Source organism: Poecile atricapillus, chromosome 10 (assembly GCF_030490865.1).
Source record: "Poecile atricapillus isolate bPoeAtr1 chromosome 10, bPoeAtr1.hap1, whole genome shotgun sequence".
Taxonomy (NCBI): Eukaryota; Metazoa; Chordata; class Aves; order Passeriformes; family Paridae; genus Poecile; species Poecile atricapillus.
The window spans coordinates 14078055-14093115 of record NC_081258.1 but is presented as its reverse complement, the minus strand read 5'-3'; the positions used below and the strand labels follow the sequence as shown (position 1 = coordinate 14093115).

At 44.9% G+C, this 15061-nt stretch overlaps 1 protein-coding gene across 1 annotated transcript in view; it reads right to left on the bottom strand.

The window, feature by feature from the left end:
* GLG1 (golgi glycoprotein 1) overlaps positions 1–8070 on the bottom strand; it is a 77452-nt gene extending 69382 nt beyond the window's left edge. Inside the window, exon 1 of the mRNA XM_058845663.1 lies at positions 7733–8070. Within this exon, the coding sequence (XP_058701646.1) occupies positions 7733–8044 (312 nt within the window). The 5' untranslated portion in view covers positions 8045–8070. The remainder of the gene's footprint in view (positions 1–7732) is intronic.
* Positions 8071–15061: the final 6991 nt, after the last annotated feature.

The following is a 15061-nucleotide window of genomic DNA, read 5'->3' as shown; positions in this document are numbered from 1 at the left end:
CTATTAAGATTCAAAAGATCTAGACAGCAAACTTGCTACCAGATTAAGCTAGTCATTATTTTTTAAACAAAAGACAGCACATTTGCCTGATTGATTTTGCATAGCAGGCTGTAAGAGCTATTTCGTATTAACCCACACTGTTACATATGAGTACTTAATTACATCAGCATAACCACTTGCATTCTCTAAAAGAGACTCAAAACTCCTGCAAATCAACTAAGGAAACTACAAGAAGTTTTTCACAAAAGAGCACACAGTTCTACCACTAATTGGAAAGGAGTAAAATACTTCAGGTATGTAGAGAAACCAGGAAAACTTACTACATTAACTACCTTTTCCCACGTCAGCAATTCTCAGCAATGCATTGCTTCAGGAAAGATGCAAAAAGAAATAACAAATACAGCAAATTGTCAGTTCTGTCCTGCATGATGATGGCCGTTTTTCTCTATAGTGTTACTTGGCAAAAGAGACATTCCATGTGTACCATTAGTCTTTAACCTACTGTTACTAAAGACATCAGGTATTCAGTTTAAGGTAAGATTGCAGACATTACAAGCAAGAAATGCATTCTAATGCTACCAGGTGAAATCTAAGCTCACAAAGCTGTAAGATGTACAAGACACATTTATCTAAAGAAAAAAATTTAAATAAACTCATGCACAAAATTGCTAAAGACACCACAGAGAAAAAGACACTTCTAACTCTGGAAGGAGATTCCTCAGTTCAGAGCTGCAGACATTCAAAAACTGTAGTGGAATCTGGTGTCTATGAATATCAGCCCTGCTCAGAAGTGGAACAGGATGGGTTTTCATCTGTCTTGATGAAAAAAGGTTGCAATTATGCCACAAGCTGGTACCCAGGGAAAGTAGGATGTCTGTTCTTCACCTAATGCACTGTGATGGATACTGATAAACTGAACATCCAGAAAATCAGGTATCCCATGATAACAGAAAATTATCAGCTAACAGAATTGAAAAATTTGAGTGCCATAGCAACCAACTTCACAGACCTTAAAACTGAATTAGTCAGAAGATCAAAAAGAAAAAAACTATTTAAAACCAAGATTTCAAATAAAAAGGCAATTACCAAGACCTTTTATTCATCTAATTCTTTGGGGTATATCATTAGGAAGAATAACTGCAAAGCTTTTTCCAAAGGAAGTGTGCATTTTCCAAAGACCAAAGAAGCAGAATCCACTGGAAAAGTGGTGCATGCACGCAGGAAAGCTACACTATAAAGAACACCTAGTCATCTCTGTACTAGAAGAAAAATACAGCACTTTATTTGCCAAGAATAATCCCTCTTCAAAACATTCTGTTCCAACCATGACAACCCAAAGCAGCACCAGAGTGATCTCCTTTCCTCCAGTACAAGGGAGAGTACATGCAAAACACAACCTAGCTGTACTGTCTCTACTGTAACAACTGACCAAGTCTCTGCTTTTCAATATATTCAGCTCTTTGGCTCAGTAAATCACCTCCCCCTAACACGGCTTTCTCACAGCACCCTGAGCCAAGCCCAGGCTGCACTGCTCACACTGAACTTTATTTCTTCCCTTGTACTTCCACTCCTTTTCTCCTTGGTATGCAGAGCCACAGCAGGCCAGCAGTGCCAGCTCGCTGGAGGAAGCAGACCTGTAAGATAATCTCTTTTACTGAGCCAAATATCCCAGGCCAAACTGATATACAACCAGCTACCACAAGTACCAGCCTGCCAAGAACAGCACAGAATTAAGAAAAACAAACCCATCCCCAAAAAACCCACAAAAACAACTCTCTCTGATAAGAAAAAGTACAGCTAAGGATATGGAGAACTAAGGACCTGTGCTCAATCCTCTGTTCACAAGACAATCAGTCCAGCACCTGGAATGAGAGAGATCATCTTCCCCTCTATTCAGCTCACACGGCTTCAGCAAGAAGAAAAGAGTACTTTTAAATATTGCTACATCCTGAGATGAAGCCAAAGGCTGATGCCAAAGCAACCAACCTAAAAACAAATCAAACTTTTAAAGTATATTTAGTATTTTACTTTAAGACTTAACTACAAAAGCCAGGAGGAAACTGGGCTTACATTATCCAAACACAAGGGAAAAAGAGAACCTCTGAACAAAAATGCAGCTAATCTCGGGTAAGAAGTCAAGCCTCAGGAGAAAAACCTTCAGTGCTCCAGCCTAGTCTTCCTGTTGCTCATGTGTTTTTCAAAACATAATAATCTCAATCCTTTCTCCTAGGTCCAGCCATTCTCTTCCATTCGTTGGATAGTCCATCTTCCATTTCATGAATTTTAAAAGCAGGAGGGACGATCTTAACCATTCAAATTAATTTGCATCTACCACAAAGCATTGTAAATTCTTAATTAAATTCCATTTAAGACAGAATGGAATCTGAAAATTTCTAATTCAGATGTCACAGGCTTCAACCCATAAAGTCCAGTTATAGAGCAATAATTAATTCAATCTCTTACATTGCAACACATTTTTCCTTTAAGTTAGCTCAACTTCAATTATACTGGTAAAAATTCTCCTTTTATTTTTCTCAGGAATGTAACAGTTCTTAAACTCCTGTGTCCTTTTCAGACTGTGAACGATCACCAGGTCAATATCCCTTAGAAAGAAGGGAAAATGTAAGCAAAGCCCTTGGCAAGGCTTAAGGTATATCTTTCAAGTTTCTGATCATTGCCCTTAAAAAAAACCAACCCTTTGAGTGTTGGTATCTGAACCAGATGATAATGCTGTAGGCACTCTAAGAGTACCACTGGAATACTAACTGCCTGCTCCTTTGCAATAGTAATGATGTGAGAACCAGAACAGCCTCCATCCCACAAACATGGACTTATCAACCTGAGAAACAGGCAGTTACTTAAAACAGTCCACCTAACGGCCAGGGAGAATGCCTGGAGATTTTGGGGAAAAAACCTCTAAGTGCTATAAGAAATGGTCAACCCTGCCAGGAATTTCTTCATCATTTGCATTTCCTAAGAACTAACCTACCCTCATGCTATGTTTAATCCACAGCCCTCAATTACTTACAGCTCTGGACAGGTAACCAGTCATTTGCTGCCACAAATGAGACATCTCAAAAAGGGTACTTTAAATGCCAGCCTCCACCTGTGCAGAGGAAAACTGAGAGAGATGGAATAAAAGGAGAATGTGCTCAAATATAACATAACGTCATATGTCGAGTCTGAACAAAACCTTTGACCTTTAACTCAAATTAGGGAGCTAAAAAGAGGAAAAATAAAATAAAATTTAAAAAAATAAAACAAAACAAAATAAAATAAAATAGGCTACTGTGACAGATCACACTCATCTATTTCAGTGCAAGCAAAAAGCTTTAAGGAAGCCTTTATATTTCCAATCCATTTACTAAAAAGGTAGAAACACTACAGAACCAGGACAGGGACTGAGCACACACAACTTTTCCTATAATTACAGTATAACCCAATGAGATGAAGACTCCAAGCATGCATTACTATCTGGTTTCTATTCTCCATCTATAATTTTAAAACAAGTAATTTCACTGACACTATTTTATAAGATCACTTAAGGAGCTCAGGTACATACAGAGGGAGGAATAAAACATTTAAATTGAAGAAATATGACTGTTCCCAGCCTGTCAAATGATACAAGCTCCTCAGTCCATTAAGCCAGATCAAATGAATTTTCTGGTCTTTTACACCAACTACAATTCTGAAATAAAATACTAATGAAAAATACTATTCTTGAAATACACAACCTTCATGATAACTTGCTTTGTTCTTAATTCCATCCACAACACTAAGAGAGTCCTATTTTTTACAGAAGACAGCGCATTAAGGTTCAATTACACTGTCTTTGTCATAAAGGTGTTACCAAAGAAACGGAACCACTCAGGATGAAGAAAGTAGCAGGAAGCCAAAACTTTGATCTCTAATCCCATCTTAACCACAACTGTTTAATCTTAGAAAAAATACTTAGCCTATAATGCATGTACACTGTACAGAACATGCCTTAAATATTACACAATCTTTATAAGGACAATGCTCAACAATTATGGTATCAAATTCACTCACCAATTAACCAGATGTAGTGTAGGTTCTAAAAGTAAAATTATGCTCCACTAGTAAACCAGATAAGAGAACCACACTGGTTAGGATTATTTTATGTTTTAATGTTTCCCACCTCAAATTCAAAAACTCAGTCATGCTTCAAATGCAAATCATCATTAATCAGGCAAAAATCGTTACTTAGCAAATATATTAATATTTCATGGGTTTATTTAGACTTTAACCACCATGTAAATCAGTTTAACAGGCAACCCACAAAAAAAGGGCTTAAAGGCTGCAGTCTATGCTCATGAAATACAAGCTCTGAAGTCCTTCCAGAAACAGGTTCGCCACCTAAATCCTTTGAGGAAAAAAGCACTTTGGAACACAATTTTTAAAAATACTCATATACACTACCCCATTCTACTCTTTTTACATGTGACATAGAATTATGTGAATAATAGTTAAAATCTTGATGACAAAATTTAAGTCACTCAAAAACACACTGTAATATATCCAGTGCACGAATACTTCTAACTAAAATGAAGTTAATTCATGTGCAAAATGCACCTAAAAAAACAGGCTTTATTCTGTTTTCTGATTATGGCCAAAAATGTTTAAGCTGAGTAGCTCTGACCATGACTATTTCCTTCTCCAATCAAGAGAGCATCTTTCCCATCCTTCTACTACAAAAGGAAAGAGGACTCTGCACTACATTAATTCAACATTTCTTTGACTCAGTGGAAAAATCAGCGGTAAAAAGTATTTAGTCAGTCTGGGGATCTGACTATTTTTTCTTCAAGAATTCTAAAAATACACAGTGCCTAACTAACTCTTGATAATACTTTGAATTGACAGACAATAACCTCTCAAAAACAAAACCTGAAAATTTACTATTTGGAGATTTGGTTTGAGTGGGTTTTTTCATTTGTGTAGGGTTTTGGGTGTAGAGTTTGGGGTGTTTTTTCACTCTTTGTGTCAGACTGTTCAGTACTAAATATTTGTGTTAAATTGCTTCTTTCAACATTTGCCTTACAAGCTGGGCTCCTATACCAGTCAACCATGAACTCAACACTCCTGTTCCTTTAGATTCAGAGCTAGCCAATGAAAGCAAGGGAGGATGTACTGCAAAGACATCCACACCTAGAAATCAGCACATACTGAAACCATGTGATTGCATTCACACTGACTAACAAAACAAACACACCTTCTCTTTTCTCTGTATTTTATGCACTCAAAAGGAACATTTCAAGCAGTTGTTTCTCCTGGTTATCCATATTTAAAAGTGTGCTAGCATACCTGTATCACACTAAGAAAAAAATCAATGGATATTCCTTATAGTAACAAATTTTCTCCACTTCAGAGAAACATTTCTTATGAGAAAAATTACCCTAAACACCTATAGAAAAAAGGCTGTTTTTGCAGCCTAACTGCATCTAAAAATCTTAACTGCTACTTGCAGCACTGTCCACAATCCTCACTGACAGTATCACACACAAAACTCCCCCAAATCTCCATTAACTATAGTCTGACTGTTTTTAAGTGGGTTGTATGACTCAGACTAGATCCTCACCCATTTTAAAACATAATTGTCACTTTTCTGGTATCGTCCAAACAAGCAGTGAGACGCTCTAGAGCCAAAAGTAAAAGTTATATCAACAACAGGCAGTCGGTCACTTATTTCCACTGCTGTCATCTCCAATGCAAAGGAAATGTCTGAGACAACATCTGACCCCATTCCCAATCAGCTGAAATGCTACACAATGTTTACAACTCACAACTTTTATTCACAGTCTAAATATCAAGTGTTAAACAGTAGGGATACACAGAAGTCAGCTATTTTAATTAACTTCTCAGAGCAGCACCCTGTGAAGTCATCATTACATCAGGACGCAGCCCATCACATTGGCATTACTGGCAGCAAACTGTTGAGGGTTAAGACCAGCTGAGAGGGTTCTGTGCAGGCTGACAGACAAATAAAGACAAGGCCACAGAGTGGCACCTTCAGAGAGAAAATTCAATCCAAAAGAGGCCTGAGATGTCTTGTCGCTGCCTGGGATGTCACTCAGGAAAAAGTTCACCTTCAGCACTGGGTGTCAGACAGCAGTACAGCTAGACAAAACCAACAGCCAGCAAACTACTGACATCAAGGCAGGCTTAGGAATAGGAAAAGGAAAACCACAAGCAGACTTAACTGAATTCAAAGTGTTCTTTGGAGCTCTCATGAGATATGCAGAGCCAGCATAAGGGTTTGTACTTGCTGAAAATAAAGTGTGATGCAAAACAACCCTTCATTTTCGATTTAATCTTTTCCCTCTCCTGCACAGCCCTGTGTACCAACCCTGCACTCACCCCCCTCTGTGCTTTAATTCAGAAAAATGACAAAACTATTCCAGCAGAAAACTGATAAACTAGACCACAAAAGGGTTCACCTCGCTAAAATGGCAGAAAACCAACAAGCACTGGAACTATGAAAAGAGTAGGGAGGAGCTATGCAACTGGAAAGAAAGGAACAAGAGCTTGCCTTTTTGGCAGGCTGGCAGCTTGTGAGCCACTGCCTGTGAGGTCAGCTTCCGAGATCCTCTCAGACAGGATGCCTCCCTAAAAGGGGGCCAAAAGATCCCAGACAGGTGAAAGAAAAAGCAAAGGGCAAATTATTCATAAAGCACATACAGAAGTGTTTCACGACTGTGACGGATGTTGCAGCAGGACTCATTTAAAACACCTACCATGAGTGTCTTACTAACTACCCAGCCAAAACTAAAACACGAAGTTAGATTAAAATCTAAATTAGCTTTGCATTTGAAGCCAGAAGTAATCACTGACACTTACTGATTCAAGACTCCCCTCGATCAGAGTAACCATTGCCACTGCCATCTGCTGTCCCCATAATAACGGATGAGAAACGAGCCCAATGTTTTTTCTAATCGCAGCCCCTATTGGGCAAAACACCATTAAAACTGACCCAGCCTGGCATTCCTGGACTCTACAGCACAGAAGCCAAGAATACACAGACCTCAAAACCGGGACGGCTCACCAAAGACAGTCTCCCAAAGGCTGCTTAAAATTGAGCCCAGGAATGAATGAAAAGATGTAGCTGGAAGACCCGGAGGTGGAAACTCAGTTTTTTCTTGAACTGGACTTAAAACTGCTCACGACAGATGTTTGGGAACAACACAGGTTGCCCCGTTAACCTCCCCATAAAGTCAGTTAAATCTAATGATTATACATCGAGTTTCATACACGCACAACTGAGGACTGGAGAGCAGCCACCTATGCAGCCGAGTTCCAGGCGAAGGTGGAAACCTGAACGTGAAAAAAAACATCTCCTCAGGTCACTTCTGCTACGAGCACGGCGCCTTCGCTCAGCACTAAGCAGGGTGGGTTCTCCCAGACCTCCAGACACGAATAAGCCCGCAAGGCACCAGAGCCAGAACACAGAGCCCCCGAGAGCTGTCCCTGCCCGGAGGGCGCTGCGCGGGCGGCAGCGCCGAGCCCCGAGGTGCAGATGAAGAGGAGCTGCTCACCGGAGCCCACACGGCCACCCCGCAGACAGCTCGCTGCCCTCACGGAGCTCCGCACAGCAAACTCCGATTTTTAAAACATAAACCATGAGGGAAACGCGGGGCGGCGGCGCGGCGAGGCGCGGAGCCCGCTCTTTGTTCGCCGCCGCGGGCAGGCCCGGCCCGGCCCCGGGCCCGACCCTCACCTCGCGGACGTCCTGCAGGCACTCGAGTACGGCGAGGTTGTTGGCCCAGCTGTGCTTGGAGCAGAGCCGCACCACGTCCTCCCGGCATACCGCCTCCTCCGACAGCTTCCACCCGCTGCCCGGTCCGCCGCCGCGGGCACTCCGCGGGGCAGCCGCGCCCGGCCCCGCCGGCTGCCCCGCTCCAGGCTGGGCACCGCCAGGACCGGGAAGGCCGGCGGCAGGGCCGGGCGCCGCCGGCCGCGCCGCCAGCGCCAGCAGCAGGAGCAGCGCCGGGCCCGGGCAGCGGCTCCGGACACGTCCGCACGGCGCCATCTTGGATCCGCCACCTCCGGCGTCCGCCCGCCCACCCCGCGGCACGCACGGCGTATGCAAATCAGCGCGCCCGTGACGTCGCCCCAGCGGGACGCGCCCCTTTCCTGGTGGGGGCGTGGCCCTTACTGGCCCCTCCTCCAGCACGCGCCGTGGCCCCACCCCGGCCGTTGTCGCCTCAGGAAGACGAGGCGCCACCTCAGGGGCCACTGCAGCGTTACGGCTCCGACGGCCTCCACCGCCCCTCAGGGGTCCCGCACCCCCCTAGCGGCCCCGCAGACCCTCAGGGGGTCCCGCAGCCTTTCAGGATACCCCACCACCCCTCAGCGGCCTCGCACCCCGTCAGTCGCCCTGCAGGCCCTCAACGGTTCCCGGAGCCCCTCAACGGACTCCGGATCTCCTCAGCGGCCTCCGCGACCCCACAGCCACGCAGGGCGACACTGCCGAGCCAGCGCCGGTGCCCGGGACGCGGGGAGGCGAGCCCGGCCGTGCTCAGCCCGCCGGGAAGGCGGCAGCCGGTCCCACGCCTCCCTCAGCGGGTGTCCAATAGCTGTGGTCAGTTTTTGCCCAAAATCTCTCATTTCCGACTCGCACCTCGGCTGTTCCAGCAACTGAGGAGGTAGGAGACGTAATGGGGAAGCTGACCTTTGAGGAGGTCAGTGCTGGCGACCTGGATGACGAACAAGATCAGAAGAAGGAGGAACAAATACAGAAATTCAAAGAAGAATTACAGAAGAATGAAGAGAAAATGCAGGCGGTCAAAAAAAAAATTAAGAACACCGAAGAAGAAATGCAGGAGATCAAAGAGAAAATACAGAAGAATGAAGTAAAAATACAGGAGTACAAAGAAAAAATAGAGAAGATCAAGGAAAATATATGGAAGAACGAAATGAAAATACAGATGAAGAAAGAAAGACTAGAGGAGATCGAAGGGAACAAAAAGAAGAATGAAGTACAAAAAGAGAATGTTACAAAAGTATGGTCAAACAAAGAAAAAATACAGGAGCTCAAAGACAAAATACATAAGAACAAAGAAAAAATACAGCAAACCAAATTAAAAATACCAAAGAATGAAGAAAAAATACAGAAGAATGAAGTAAAAACAGAGAATGAAACAAAAATACGTAACAAGGAAAAAGTACATGACATCAACAAAAAAATACAGAACATAAAAGAAAAAATACAGGAGATCCGAGAAGAAATGCACAAGAACAACCACAGGAAACCACAGGAAACCAAAGAGAAAATACTAAAGAGTGAAGAAAAAATACGGAAGAACAAAGGGAAACTACGTAAGAATTAAGACAAAAAAATGACTGGCTGCTAAAACCACCCAAAATCTTTAATAAAGTGCTGGCATTCAACTTTCCTGCTGTCATTTCTCCATGCTGAGTGCCAAATTATCAGCTGGACTCATCTTCTGCCTTTATACGGATGCACTCCTCGCCTCTCCTGGCGCAGGATACTGGGCTGGCTGGAGGGGATGGGATAAGTCTGAGGGCCTGCACCAGGGTGGCCCAGCCCTGGGGTAGCTGCAGGAAGCAGAGAGCAGATGGCAGAAAAATCACATTTTGGGGGTGCCATGAGACAGCTCATTTTCAAGTTTGGTGGGTTGGCTGCACCTCCTGCTGCTGTCAGTGCCAGACACTCTGCTTTGGCTGCTGGGATTTGGCATGTCACGCTCCATAGTGGCTCTGGGCTTTGTCCATGTGAATGGAGAGAAATAGGCTGTAGGTGTGATCAGGTCTCCAAAACAGGATCTACAATGGCTGGTCCCATTGTAGATGGAATCTGCACGTTCCTCCTAGAGCAATAAGTGGTGGTTGGATGCTGATTTTGGTGATGGATCATCTAAAAGCAGTGTTTGCAACCCCAGAGTCCCCCTCAGAGCAGTGTTTTGGGAATGCTGCTGTACAATGTGCCCAAGCAGCCAGCCAGACCCAAAATTTAATAGTAAAACAATACCTGTCCAGGTGTTGGGGCAGTGGCAGCAACAGGACACAAGTCCACCACCAGCTCAGCAAAAACAACTCTTCAGATGTCCCGCCAGCATCTCACTGGGCTAGCTCACAGCACCCTCACAGGATGGGTTTGCCCCCAAACATCAAATTTGCTTCCATCAGCAGATGGAACGGAAGAACAGAGGAACAGAGGGATAGGAAGAATCCCACCTACATTCCCCTCCTTGTTGACTCCAGGAGCAGTTTTCCCAGCACAAGCTGGCATCAGGCCAAGTCAGAAGCTTTTGCCTGCATGTCAGGATGCTCCATGGGTGTTCCCAGGCTCGGTGAGGTGGTGTGAAGCACAGCTGTAGGACTGCTCCCTTCCTGTCCCAGGTTGCCTCTCCTGCCTGGGAGAAACCTTCCTCTCTTGGGAATGCCTCTGTCTTACCCAATCCAAGAGCTAACACAACCCCTGGAGCCCAGTGTGGCCACCAACTTGCAGCTATCTCATCCAGATGAAGGCAGGGCAAGAGCTGGAGGAGCAAGGTCTCCATTCTTGTGTTTGAATGTTACACTGGGACACAGCGCTTGGGAAAGTGGCTTTGTGCTGGCATTCAGGGGCTGTGCAGCTGGGAGCACTTGAAAACAAAAGCCAGCAAAATCCAGCCCGTGCTTGGCAGCCTATTTGGTTTAGAGAGAATTATTTGAAGAGTTAGCCCGGAGCAAGAGCTGGGTCTGCTCCTTCATCCATCAGGGGTTGAAGACAGAATGGAGCAGTGGAGCTGGATTACAGCTTACTTCTTCCCACACCTTTGAGAGATCTCCAGAGACTCATTTTTTCTTCAAGGAACACCTCCCAACCTTGGATTTTTCCATCCTGTGTTACCCACTGTTAAACTGGCATTTCATAAAAGAGTCCTATGCTCACCATGTCCACACAATGAGTTAAACAAGGAGGAGGTTTTTCTTCGGGCAAAGTGACATCTCTGCCCATGTGATAATCCCAGCAGCTCCTTGCAACTACAGCCCCTCTCCTTTGGCAGAAATTCCCATATTGCCTCATTTCAAGCATTTCAGCAGCAAGGCATTCACCCTCTGGGTGTTGCATTATGAGCTTGCTGTCCCCTGCTTTTGTAGTGGGCAGCACTTTCCAGTCTCATTGCCTTAAGTAATAAACCCCATTTATATGGCCCCCAGCCTTGCAGAGCGAGGCCAGGGTGAGCTGAGCTACTGGGATACTCTCGCTCCTTCCCAGCAGTGTCCTTGCTCTCCAGCTCACCACTTTAGGGAGAACAAAAGCTCTTCCTCAGTCCTTGCAGAGGAGCTGCTCCAATTTTTAATTTGATACAGACTGCTTGGTCCCATGTGGTAGTTCCAAATCCCAGCCTAGCCTCCATGCAGTGCCCTGAGGCCCTCTCCCTTGCATGCAGCCTGGCTCAGCTGCCTCCCTCCAAAGCTTTGCATCCCCCAAAACTTCAGCACTGCCTTTCCCAGTGGATGATCCTTGCCACCAACAAATCCTGCTGCAGAGAGCTGAGTCGAGCTGCTGTTCAGTGGTATTTCTTGCTGGCTAAGGCAACAACCCTAGTCTGGTAATTCATAGTTTATTTGCATGATACACACAGGTTCAGCCCCACTGTTTCAGGTTTTCTTGCAGATCAGAGTCCTGCAGTGCTGCTGCTCATCTACATTTGGAAGTAAGCAGAAGACCATGGAAATACTCATCTTCCTTTTAGGCACAAAGCTTCAGCCTGAGGTGACCTTTGTTTTTCCCCAAAGAGTGATGCTGTTGACACATCTTTACCTCACAAACCCTCAGAAGCCGCAGGCCATAACTGCAGAGACTGTTTCCCCCCATAGGGATGCAGATCTGTGTTGCAGTTAGCACCTACCTTTAGGAAAAAAATATGGGCAATTTTCCAGCCCATCCTCCAACCTGCCACAATTCTTTCCCAATTCCACTTATGCTTTCCCAAGCACTCAGTGCTGCTGCCAGCTTAACGCCATCAGAAGCACAAGGGGCTCACTCCCATTCTGTGACCTCTGCTGCTAGCGGAAGCACCAAATTGGACTTGATGCAAGACCAAAGCCCCTGAACCCTCAAATTAATTATGCTTCACAGGGTGGGATAATCACTGAAATTAGTTTGAGACATTTCTCTTGACCAGCACATGCTGGGGAAAGCCTGTTACCTGTAAAATTTGTCCCAAGGATTAGATAAGCTTTCCAGGATATAGATCCCCAAATTCCTCCTTCTTTTGCAATTAAAGGCACTATTTTCACAGAATCACAGAATATGCTGAGTTGAAAGGGACCCACAAGAATCATCAAGTCCCAGTCTTAGGCCTACATAGGACCACCCCCTAGAGACACACTGTGTGCCTGAGAGCATTGGCCAAATGCTTCTTGAACTCTGGCACTGTTGGTGATGTGATCACTTTCTTAGGCAGCCTGTTCCAGTGCTCAGTCACCCTCTGGATGAAGAACATTTTTCTGATATCCAGTTTATACCTCCCGTGAAACAACTTCAGGCCATTTGCTTGGGTCCTGTCACTGGTCACCACAGAGATCAGGGTCCCTTTTGTTCCCCTGACAAGGAAGTTGCAACTGCAATGAGTTTTGCCTCCAGTCTCCTCCAGGCTGAACAGGCTAAGACTGTTCAGCCACTCCTCATATGGCTTCCCCTCAAGGCCCTTCACCATTTTCCTTACCCACCTTTGGACACTCTCTAACAGCTTAATAGCTTTTTTTTTTTTATATATTGCAGTGAGCAAAACTGCACACAGGACTCAGGGTGAAGCTGCAGCAGTGCAGAGCAGAACAATCCTGTTCCTCAGCTGGCTGGTGATGCTGTGCCTGACGCACCCCAGGACAGTTTCCCACGGGCCCATAGAATCCAGTGTTCTGTAACACCAGGGCACCCACAGCTCTGGCTGCCATCTGAGCACAGCCCACCTCTTTCAGTAAACAGGAGTAACATGAGCAGGAGGCATTTCTGCCTTCTCAGCGGAGTGTCTAAATATCTTTAACTACCATAAAAGCAAATAAACAATGATAAATATCGTTATCATAAGTGAGGGAGGCTGTTGACATCAACATGCCTGAATGCTCACAGGGGCTAAGAGCAGCTTGGCTAAGGGCAGTCCTGCTGCTGAGGTATTGTGACCCCCTCTGCTCAATTTTCCAGTTGACTGCAAGGCAGCTGAACTGTTTTTTCCCCATATTCTCCTTTCACAAACCAGCACAAAGGTAGGTCTTTTAAGGAATTTACTGCCTTGGTAGAAAATCTGCAAATCTACAGAAGCAGAAAATCTTGTCACGTCTCCTCACAAACCGAAAAGGAGAACTAAATGAAATCCCACTGGGATGCTCTGGCTACCTCAGTGTAACAAAGTTCAGTTTAAGCTGCTTGTTTCACTTGCTACATTGCCTGGGTTTAATCCAATTTGATGTGGGACACAAAGTAGCTGCTTTTTTGCCCTCCCGGAGGCAGCGGACATGGTCAGAGCCAAGCAAAGCACTGGCCCTTCCTGCCTCTCCTGCACACACACACACACACACACACACACACACACACACACACACACTCCCACACCAAGCTGTGCAAATTCCTCGGCTCACACTCTGCAGATGACATTTTCTCATCTGCAACATTTTTGATTATTTGTCAAAATCTCACCAGAGTCCCCTCAACAGCTAAAGCAGCAGGGTAGGTGCTACAGGAGCAAAGTTCCTTGACGCGGATGGAGGCTTGAAGCTGGCTGCTTCCTCACCCTATGGATCACCACGGTCTAAGACCAGATCATCCCTGTTAGAGGAAGATTGGAGGACAGCCCTTCTCCAAAAGCATGGCTGTCCAACTCCAGCCTCCTCTTCCTCACCAGCCAGCCCCCAACACAACACCACACCTCAGCAGGGAGCAGCAGGGGCTGGATTGTTGCCAGCCAAGCAGCCACCACAGCCAGCTCTGGCCAGCACTGCACTGTCCCCCAGGCCTGCTTTTAAAGGAACTAAAATTTAGAAAGGTACTGCCCTGCAAGAGCCTGGAGAAAATTATTTTTAAATGCCCATGCACAGCTAAGAGCAAAGCCCTGTCTGCAGGAGCCACAGCACTGCCTGGCTTTACCTATCACTTCACACCAGATTTACTACAGGAATTGCCAAGGGGCCACCCTGCACCACGATAACAGAATCTTCCCAGAGACAGAGGCAGAAATAGCCACACAGTGGCTTCGTGCCTGAAACACCGGCAAAACAGTTCAGCCTCTCAAGACAGCTGCCTTGCACAGTGCAGAGACACTGATTTCTTTCATCCTTTAGTCCCAAATCTGCCCCTTTGACTCCAGACAGAGATGAGCAAATATTTAATTAACACATTTGACCTTTTATCAGCGCTCAACGCTGATGGCTTTCTGCACAGCAGTTAGGTGCGCATTCCTGCAGCCTGTTGCAAACTTGGGAGTAGGACAGTGTTACAAGGTTTCCTCACCTATCTTTGTGCGTTTTCTAACACTCTAGGTTTGAAAACTGAGAATGTGAAAATGCCATCTTCCATTATTTTAATAGCATTTAAGTTTGTATCTTTTATTCCTGTATGGTGGTATAAAGTAGGAAACAAGTGTTATCCAGAAAACCAAAAATCAAAAGACTACCTAGATAAAAATCAGACCATTTTAATTCTTTTTCCTGTGTATGTTTAAAACTTCCCAAATTTATTGTGGTAAGATGGGGTTGGAGTTGACAGAATGAAAATGATGCCTCAAAATAGCTGAGAACAAGAAGTTCATTGTGCTAATATGGCAGAGAGATCCTGCTCCTTCTGGTTTAGTTGTTACCAGAGACCTTCTCACAATATCATTCTACCAACCCTTAGTTCTTGATCATTGTTAAAATGCCAAAAGTTCTCATGTCAGTGAGTTATTTTTTTCATTTAAAAGATGTCCCATGTGTGTAGCCTGCCCTTGCTCAGCCCTTTTCTTTCCCCTCACCTGGCCAGATCAGGATGGTTCAAGTTTTTAGTTTTTAGTTTTCACTAAAACCTTTAACTATTTCAGCCTCAAGCTCAGTGTGACCTGGA